The sequence below is a fragment of the Triticum aestivum genome, chromosome 5A (genome assembly GCF_018294505.1).
Source record: "Triticum aestivum cultivar Chinese Spring chromosome 5A, IWGSC CS RefSeq v2.1, whole genome shotgun sequence".
NCBI lineage: Eukaryota > Viridiplantae > Streptophyta > Magnoliopsida > Poales > Poaceae > Triticum > Triticum aestivum.
In genome coordinates this window covers 561,598,144-561,608,462 of record NC_057806.1, presented here as the reverse complement: position 1 = coordinate 561,608,462, position 10,319 = coordinate 561,598,144, and the positions used below count along the sequence as shown (strand labels likewise).

At 45.9% G+C, this 10,319-nt stretch overlaps 1 protein-coding gene across 1 annotated transcript; it reads left to right on the top strand.

The window, feature by feature from the left end:
- The first annotated feature begins 268 nt into the window (after positions 1–268).
- On the top strand, positions 269–2,507 carry LOC123107691 (uncharacterized). Its single transcript, XM_044529640.1, has 4 exons — positions 269–523; positions 625–700; positions 1,980–2,045; positions 2,138–2,507. Exons 1-4 carry the CDS (start codon positions 367–369, stop codon positions 2,220–2,222), a joined length of 384 nt encoding a protein of 127 aa, XP_044385575.1. The 5' UTR covers positions 269–366; the 3' UTR covers positions 2,223–2,507.
- The last annotated feature ends 7,812 nt before the right edge of the window (positions 2,508–10,319 follow it).

Below are 10,319 nucleotides of genomic sequence, written 5' to 3'. Positions count from 1 at the left end.
CTCCCGGGCCTTCCTCGCCGCCGCGGACTCCGACACCGTCTGGTCCGGCTTCCTGTCCCGCGACCTCCCGCAGCTCGTCGCCGAGGGCGAGCTCCCCCGCGCGCCGCCGTCCAGGAAGGCCCTGTTCCGGCGCCTCTCTGTCACCCCGGCCCTCCTGCCATGCAAGCTCGTTGTACGCATCGATAACAGACTCCCCGTGCCCTCTTGATTTCTCTCCTCGTTTCCGCTTGATCGGAATCGGCTGACGATGAACTAATCCCCCGTACCGTTCGTTCGTTCGTTTCTTTGGCGCGGAGCATGCGGCTGGAGGTGAAGCAATTCTAACCAGATCATGTGCTGAATGAGGCATATATACCCTCAATCGGCATGCCTGCTCTTGCGCTTCTCTATGCTGGCCTTGATTGTGTGGTTGTCTGCCGGAATGATTGTTCCAGAAATTTGTTGTTTGGACTAACCTTGTTGTCTGGATTGATCCAGAACTTTGCACAGCAATTTGTAACTCAACTTTCGTTGTTAACCAAATGTAAGTGCATCGATCTGTATAATCTACTTGGTGTGGATGTACATGCCAAAACTCAAAAGCACATGTATCTATCTAAAGATTGTTCATAATTTATTTTTCAGGTATCTGTTATCATTTCGAAATGAATGCATGGGGTACGGGCAGGCTGGCTACTGCAGCTGTACAGGCATTGCAACAGTAAGAAAAGCCCTTTCTTGTACTCCCTCCGTTCCGAATTACTTGTTATCTAAATGTATTTTAGTTCTAGATACATCCATTACTGCGATGAGTAATTTGGAACGGAGGGAGTACAAATCAAGTAATCAATGCTACTGTATGGATGAGGTCAATGACGGAGATTTCATTTAGCTCACCTAATAGCAATGTTAGAGTTCCCTGCCAAGTCTATTGTGCGTTCTCATAGTACAGAGGATGAGTTTTTTTTTTTCAACTGAAGAGGATGAGTTTTTGTAAACGCATTTTTTTCCTACTAAATTCGACGAAAAATTGGCAGCATGGCAGTGCTAACAGTAGTAGTTTCTCCGAGGGAGATCAGTTTCTTACTTTCGTTAAATGATAATATTCATCCTGAAGATCATTGGCCCTCTCAAATTATTTTTCCATTTATATTGTTTCTACATCTATTGAAAGGTGAGTTAACAGGAACGATAGATAGATGATTTGCCGTACACTACCCCTAGGGCTTTATCTTCCATAGACACTAGTACATGGCTAAAACTTGTGTGTGAAGCTATGATCACACGAGATCAATTTAACAGATTTTAGAATTTCTAATATCACGGGCGCCAAGTGCTTCCTGCTCTCGGCGAGGGCGCTGCATATCTCGCGGGGCGAGACGCCCTCCTCCTGGCAATGGATCCACCTCCGCGGCGACGAGATCCAAGGAAACGAGAGGTTCGATCGAGTCGAGCCTCCTTTTCGATTGTGGTGTTTTGGGGGCCAATTAGTTTTCCATTGGATTTTTCTTTTCACGGTAAGTTTGATATACTACTAGTATAACACATTGCTATGAGATGACATGAATATATTAATCATTACCGGTGAATATCCAATTAGGCTTTCGAGCTCATCTACACCCTCTAGACAGTAAATTTAAAAAGATACAGAAAAATTCTAAAAAAAATCAGGTGAAAGATAGTTGAGTATGTGTTGTGCCAAGTTTCGGCTCATTTTGACAATATGAGTAGCTCTCACCAAAAAAAAATCAGATCTGAGGAGCGCAAAACAGTTAACTTTTTCACAAATCCCAAATTTGTCTTTTTGCTGAGAACTTGTCAGATGTTCAAATGCACTAAACTTTTGCACGGACATAACAAACTCAAGCATCTTTCATCACAAAAAATAGATTTTTAAAATTTTGTTTACTATTTTTGGTGGGTTCGCTGTTCACTTCCGGGCTCATCTGAGCCCGGGAGCCAAAATGCCCGGTCCTCATTACCACAAACTTCTTTGGCAGGTTCTTGGAAGCAGCCAGGCTCCGCAAGGTTTCGCGGTTGGAAATCCGTGGGAAGATGCGCGCAATGTAGGATGCTCTCGCAGAACTCGGCGTACGCCGCTTACATGGTGTTCAAGTTGGCAGATAGTGGGTTCAACAAGCTGGATTTTCCGTTTCAGGTGGCATCAGTCAGCATTGGATGGATCCATTCAACACGGCAAGTTTGCCTTCAAGGCTACATGGAAGTTGGGGATGACGGAGTGACTCACAAAAATATTTGGAGGTCTAGCCGGGAGGAAAAATGGGGACCTTGCAAGCGCAGTCGCGTTACTGGAGCAATTCATCTCACAGACAACATTGTGCTCCCTCGGAGAAGGGCTAACGGCTGGATGGAGGTCGAGTTGGGTGAGTTCTACAACGAGGAAGACGACGATGAGGTGTCTGTCAGCCTGATGCAGACAACAGGAGGAGTACAAGAGTGGTCTTGTTGTGTTGGGTGTCGAGGTTAGATCTAAGCAATGATGTGGACGAGCTTGTAAGATCGACCAAATGAGGGTCGTCGCACTTTTTCCTACATAGAAAACATTAGTTACTTACTATGCATCTACTGTATTGAAAATAAGGTTATGAAAAGATACGCCAGTTTGAATTGTTGCAAGCAAGACCTTCATTAACAAAAACCTATGTTGTTGAAAAGTGCATGTCTGCAGGATAGTTGCAGTTTTGCTATTTATCAGGTACCTGGAAATTGTTTCAGCCGTCAATCGCCTCTTCCTTCCTTCCTTCCTTCCAACCTCACCAGAGTAGAAAAAACCTCGTCGGAGAAGCCATTGCCCCACCATCTATCTTAGGGTGGTGGAGGTCGGTGGTTAGGGCAGGGCAGGTCAGGCGCATCGCAAGGAGGACGAAGGGCGTTGCGAGGATGAAGAAGATAAATAGTGCCTTTATTTGTTTACAACAGTTGGTTGGGAATCGGATGGTGCATAAAGAAAGTGACTGGCACTAGATCTTTTTTCAGGTGCCTTAGTCTGTCCCGATAGTTGCTATTTGTAACCTTGTTTTCTTTATCTATTTTCCTCTCGACCTCTGCATTGACTCATGCATGAAAACAGTTTGTTACTCTATGTTCTTTAGATGATGATGGAGGGTTTTATTATTCTTTTTTTTTGAAACTATCACCGGGGGGAAGACTCCCCACCTGAATATATTTCGAAAAAAATAGTTCAGACAAGACGAGAGGTGAAAAAATCCCGCCACAATCCGGCGTGGATTTTTTTATCCGCCTTTTAAGGCGGTGGGACCAAAGAGTGAGATCAGAGATAATAGCCCTAATTACACTATACGGAGAAGGGGACAAGTCCCTAAAGGTTTTGTCGTTGCGAGCGTCCCAATTTTCCATAATATGAGTAGCAAAATTAAAGGCCAGATTGACTGAGGTAGGCCATCCTGAACCGGCGCATTCCACAAGTCAGGAAGGGGAGAGTGACGGGGAAGCAGCCCTATGCATGGCACCCCAAATGGAGGCAGCCGTTGGGCATGTGAAGAAGAGATGAGCACGGTCTTCTGGCGCGGCATTACAACATGGGCACGATGGAGAGTCGATGATGGTCTTGCGATGGAGATTTGCCTGCATGTTTAACCTGTCCAGATAGAAAAGCTAGCCAAGCACTCAAACCCTACTAGGAACACGAGAGTCACAGATGTGGGTAAGAGATGGATCCGATAGTTGGGGAGCAAGAGCAACATAAGCGCCCTTAGTGGAAAAAGCGGCGCCGTTAAGCAAGGACCTATCGTCGGGTACTCCTGTAAGGCACACTCCCTGCAACAAAGATCTCAAGGAAACAAGTTCATTGGTAGTGGTTACGGTTAGCCGGCTACGCAAGCCGAGTTCAATCCCATCCATCATAATTTTATCAACAAGAGTGTTAGGCTTAGTATGTTGTGTAAACAAGGCAGGGAAGGCAATGGAGAGTGGTTCTAGCAGGAGCCAACGATCAAGCCAGAAAAAGGTTGAGGAACCATTGTCAATAGTAACCTGGGGAATGATAACCCACAAGTATAGGGGATCGCAATAGTTTTTGATAAGTAAGAGTGTCGAACCCAACGAGGAGCTAAAGGCAGAACAAATAACCCCTCAAGTTCTATCGACCACCGATACAACTCTGCGCACGCTTGACGTTCGCTTTACCTAGAACAAGTATGAAACTATAAGTACTTTGTAGGTGTTGTTGGATAGGTATGCAAGATAATAAAGATTACGTAAATAAAAAGTAGGGGCTGTTTAGATAAAGACACAACTAAGTTAGGTTTAGTAGAGAGTTTGTTGTTACGAGAAAGTTATTTGTTCCTAGGCAATCAACAACTAGACCGGTAATCATTATTACAATTTTATTTGAGAGAGAGGCATAAGCTAACATACTTTCTCTAGTTGGATCATATGCACTTATGATTGGAACTCTAGCAAGCATCCGCAACTACGAAAGATTCATTAAGGTAAAACCCAACCATAGCATTAAAGCATCAAGTCCTCTTTATCCCATACGCAAACAACCTACTTACTCGGGTCTGTGCTTCTGTTCACTCACGCCACCCACCATAAGCAAATCATAAGCATATTGCAACACCCTACAGCGGGAATCCCTCATGCTTGCGTGACACGGAGAGCACCATAGGACAGCACCAATAATAAAACATGCAACTCAAACCAATCTTGATCATCAAATAGCCATTAGGACAAAACGGATCTACTCAAACATCATAGGATAGCCATACATCATATGGAAATAATATATAGCGTTGAGCACCATGTTTAAGTAGAGATTACAGCGGGTAAGAGAGAGGTTACACCGCTGCATAGAGGGGGGAAGAGTTGGTGGTGAAGGCGGTGAAGTTGTTGGTGAAGATGACGGTGATGATGATGGCCCCCGGTGGCACTCCGGTGCCACCGGAAGCAAGGGGGAGAGGGGCCCCCTTCTTCTTCTTCTTCTTCTTCCTTGACCTCCTCCCTAGATGGGAGAAGGCTTTCCCCTCTGGTCCTTAGCCTCCATGGCGTGGGAGGGGCGAGAGCCCCTCCGAGATTGGATTTGTCTCTCTGTTTCTGCGTTCTCTCCTGGCTCTGTTTCACCGTTTCATGTATATATGGAGATCCATAACTCCGATTGGCCTGAAACCTTCGCCGTGATTTTTTCCGAAAATTAGCTTTCTTGCGGCAAAAGAAGAGCGTCAACCGCCTTACGGGTGGCTCATGAGGGTAGGGGCGCGCCCAGGAGGGGAGGCGCGCCCCTGCCTCCTGACCACCTCGTGCACCGTCTCGCGTGGATTTTTCTTCCAGAATTTTCCAAACATTCCAAAAAGTATCTTCGTCCGTTTTTATCCCGTTTGGACTCCGTTTGATATGGATATTCTGCGAAACCAAAAACATGCAACAGACAGGAACTGATACTGGGCACTGGATCAATATGTTAGTCCCAAAAATAGTATAAAAAGTTGCCAAAAGTATATGAAAGTTGTAGAATATTGGCATGGAACAATCAAAAATTATAGATACGACGGAGACATATCAGGGAATCTCTCTGAGCGTGTGTAAGTGTTTAAAAATAGCTTTGCCAAGGAAGGAGGCATTTCTACCTAGACCTATGTGGAGGGGGGAATGGTTTAACATCCAATCCTTCCAAGGCAGAAGTGGGGAGTGGAGGAATTTGAAAGCAAATTTCAAAATAAGGCAAAAAAACTGTGCTTGTAAGTTTTTAACACCTAGACCGCCTGCCAACTTGGGCATGCACACCCGCCCACGCTACCAGACACTTAGCCCCAGAGAAGGAGTCATCATTTGACCAGAAGAAAATCCGTCTATGTTTGTCAATATCCTCGAGAACGCTTTTTGGTAGTGAGAAGCACATCATGAAATAGGTGGGAAGACTATCTATGACCGCAGATAGCAGAATGAGGCGACCGCCACGAGAGAGTAGGAGCGCACGCCAACCAGAAAGGTAAACATCACAACAATTGATTACTGGTTGGAAAGCCGACGGTGGTAATTTGTGCGGGGAGAGTGGTAGTCCCAGGTATTTCTGTGGGAAAGAGGAGACCGAGATCCCAAGAGTCGAGGCCATTTGTGTTGCCAGTTCTGGTTCAATATTGAGCGGGACAAAAGTTTTTTTGGAGATGTTAATAGAGAGGCCAGTAGCAGCCGAGAAGTCTTCTAGGATTTTTTTTGAGGTTATGGGCGGCTGAGGCATCGATTTTATTATTCTTGATGTTGGATTAAGATGGTACCAACATTTTCTCCCTTACATCTGCTGGATACAACCCAAAAAAGCAAAGTAAAGATTAAAGTCCACCACCTACAAGACATCATTCATCAATCCAAATATATTCAAGAACATTCATTTGTTTGGACAAGTCGGAGAAAAAATGATGTTGAATCTTTGACAAGACATCACTATCGTAGAAAATTGAGGATTCTCCATAGGAAGCAGGAAAAATATCTATAATACATGGAGAGCACGCAGAGTGAAGATCGTCAAGACTCGAGAAATTTGACTGGCGACCACAATGATAACTTTTGTGACTACAACTCAAGGGGTTTCCTGTTTTAATATCAACTAGTCCTACCTAGTAGGTCCCACCTAGTTCTACATGGCAATTTTTCAAAGTCAATTAACGAAATTCAAAGAAACAAGTCATGGTCAAAAAGTAAAAAAAAATAGGAAACTAAAAGGAGAAGGAAAATTATAAAGGCCCAAGACAAAGAAGCTCATTAGGAGGGATACATGGCCTACTCCACCATGGACCATGCACCACCCTCTTCTTCCCTACTCCAGCATGGACTATTGGATCAAGATAACCTCAACCACCCTTTCCACCTACCACCTTGAGGGTGCCCTTAAGAATTACTCTCATTCAGCCTCACTTAAATCAAAGCAAGGAGGCGACCCTAGTGAAGGAAATATGCCCTAGAGGCAATAATAAAGTTATTATTTATTTCCTCATATCATGATAAATGTTTATTATTCATGCTAGAATTGTATTAACCGGAAACATGATACATGTGTGAATACATAGATAAACAGAGTGTCACTAGTATGCCTCTACTAGACTAGCTCGTTGATCAAAGATGGTTATGTTTCCTAGCATATATAGACATGAGTTGTCATTTGATCAACGGGATCACATCATTAGGAGAATGATGTGATTGACTTGACCCATTCCGTTAGCTTAGCACTTGATCATTTAGTATGTTGCTATTGCTTTCTTCATGACTTATACATGTTCCTATGACTATGAGATTATGCAACTCCCGTTATCGGAGGAACACTTTGTGTGTTACCAAACGTCACAACGTAACTGGATGATTATAAAGGTGCACTACAGGTGTCTCCAAAGGTACTTGTTGGGTTGGCGTATTTCAAGATTAGGATTTGTCACTCCGATTGTCGGAGAGGTATCTCTGGGCCCACTCGGTAATGCACATCACTATAAGCCTTGCAAGCATTGTAACTAATGAGTTAGTTGCAGAATGATGTATTATGGAACGAGTAAATAGACTTGCCGGTAACGAGATTGAACTAGGTATTGAGATACCGACGGTCGAATCTCGGGTAAGTAACATACCGATTACAAAGCGAACAATGTATGTTGTTACGCGGTTTGACCGATAAAGATCTTCATAGAATATGTGGGAGCCAATATGAGCATCCGGGTTCCGCTATTGGTTATTGACCAGAGACGCGTCTCGGTCATGTCTACATAGTTCTCGAACCCGTAGGGTCCACACGCTTAAAGTTCGGTGACGATCGTGATGTACCGAAGGTAGTTCGGAGTCTTGGATATGATCACGGACATGACTAGGAGTCTCGAAATGGTCGAGACATAAAGATCGATATATTGGACGACTATATTTGGATATCAGAATGGTTCCGGGTGAGATCGGGAATATACCGGAGCACCGGGAGGTTATCGGAACCCCTCGGGAGGTATATGGGCCTTATTGGGCTTTAGTGGAAAGGAGGGGAAAGGAGCAAGGGAGGTGGCACCCCCCAAGCCCAATCCGAATTGGGAAGAGGGCCGGCCCCCCTTTCCTTCCTCCCTCCTTCCTCTTCCTTCCCTCTCCTACTCCAAGTTGGAAAGGGGGGAATCCTACTGCCAGTGGGAGTAGGACTCCCCATGGCGCGCCCTAGAGAGGGCCGGCTCTCCCCTCCTCCACTCCTTTATATACAGGGGCAGGGGGGCACCTCTAGACACAGAAGTTGATCTGTTGATTTGTTGGGGAACGTAGCAGAATTTTAAAATTTTATACGCATCACCAAGATCAATCTATGGATTCATCTAGCAACGAGTGAGAGGGGAGTGCATCTACATACCCTTGTAGATCGCGAACGGAAGCGTTCAAGAGAACGGGGATGATGGAGTCGTACTCGTCGTGATCCAAATCACCGATGACCTATCGCCGAACGGACGGCACCTCCGCGTTCAACACACGTACGGTTGGGAAGACGTCTCCTCCTTCTTGATCCAGCAAGGGGAAGGAGAGGTTGATGGAGATCCAGCAGCACGACGGCGTGGTGGTGAAAGCAGCGGTGATCTCGGCAGGGCTTCGCCAAGCACCAACGAGAGGGAGAGGTGTCACGGGGGGAGAGGGAGGCGCCAGGGACTTGGGTGCGGCTGCCCTCCCTCCCCTCCACTATATATAGGGCCCCTAGGGGGGCGCCAGCCCTAGGAGATCCCATCTCCAAGGGGGGGCGGCGGCCAAGGGGGAACTTGCCCCCCAAGTCAGGTGGGGCGCCCCCACCCCTAGGGTTTCCAACCCTAGGCGCAGGCGGAGGCCCATGGGGGGCGCACCAGCCCACCAGGGGCTGGTTCCCCTCCCAATTCAGCCCATGGGGCCCTCCGGGATAGGTGGCCCCACCCGGTGGACCCCCGGGACCCTTCCGGTGGTCCCGGTACAATACCGATTACCCCCGAAACTTTCCCGATGGCCGAAACTGGACTTCCTATATATAAATCTTCACCTCCGAACCATTCCGGAACTCCTCGTGACGTCCGAGATCTCATCCGGGACTCCGAATAACTTTCGGGTTACCGCATACTAATATCTCTACAACCCTAGCGTCACCGAACCTTAAGTGTGTAGACCCTACGGGTTCGGGAGACACGCAAACATGACCGAGACGACTCTCTGGTCAATAACCAACAGCAGGATCTGGATACCCATGTTGGCTCGCACATGTTCCACGATGATCTCATTGGATGAACCACGATGTCGAGGATTCAATCAATCTCGTATTCAATTCCCTTTGTCAATCAGTACGTTATTTGCCCGAGATTCGATCGTCGGTATCCCAATACCTCGTTCAATCTCGTTACCGGCAAGTCACTTTACTCATATCGTAATGCATGATCCCGTGACCAAACACTTCGTCACATTGAGCTCATTATGATGATGCATTATCGAGTGGGCCCAGAGATACCTCTCCGTCATACGGAGTGACAAATCCCAGTCTCGATCCGTGTCAACCCAACAGATACTTTCGGGGATACCTGTAGTATACCTTTATAGTCACCCAGTTACGTTGTGACGTTTGGTACACCCAAAGCACTCCTACGGCATCCGGGGGTTACACGATCTCATGGTCTAAGGAAATTATACTTGACATTAGAAAAGCTCTAGCAGACGAACTACACGATCTTGTGCTATGCTTAAGATTGGGTCTTATCCATCACATCATTCTTCTAATGATGTGATCCCGTTATCAATGACATCTAATGTCCATAGTCAAGAAACCATGACTATGTGTTGATCAACGAGCTAGTCGACTAGAGGCTCACTAGGGACATGTTGTGATCTATATATTCACACATGTATTACGATTTCCGGATAACACAATTATAGTATGAACAATAGACAATTATCATGAACAAGGAAATATAATAATAACCATTTTATTATTGCCTCTAGGGCATATTTCCAACAGTCTCCCACTTGCACTAGAGTTAATAATCTAGTTACATTATGGTGAATCAAACACCCATAGAGTTCTGGTGTTGATCATGTTTTGCTCGAGGAAGAGGTTTAGTCAACGGATCTGCGACATTCAGGTCCGTATGCACTTTGCAAATATCTATGTCTCCATTTTGAACATTTTCACGAATGGAGTTGAAGCGACGCTTGATATGCCTGGTCTTCCTGTGAAACCTGGGCTCCTTGGCAAGGGCAATAGCTCCAGTGTTGTCACAGAAGAGAGTCATCGGGCCCGACGCATTGGGAATAACTCCTAGGTCGGTAATGAACTCCTTCACCCAGATTGCTTCTTGTGCTGCCTTCGAGGCTGCCATGTACTCCGCTTCACATGTAGATCCTGC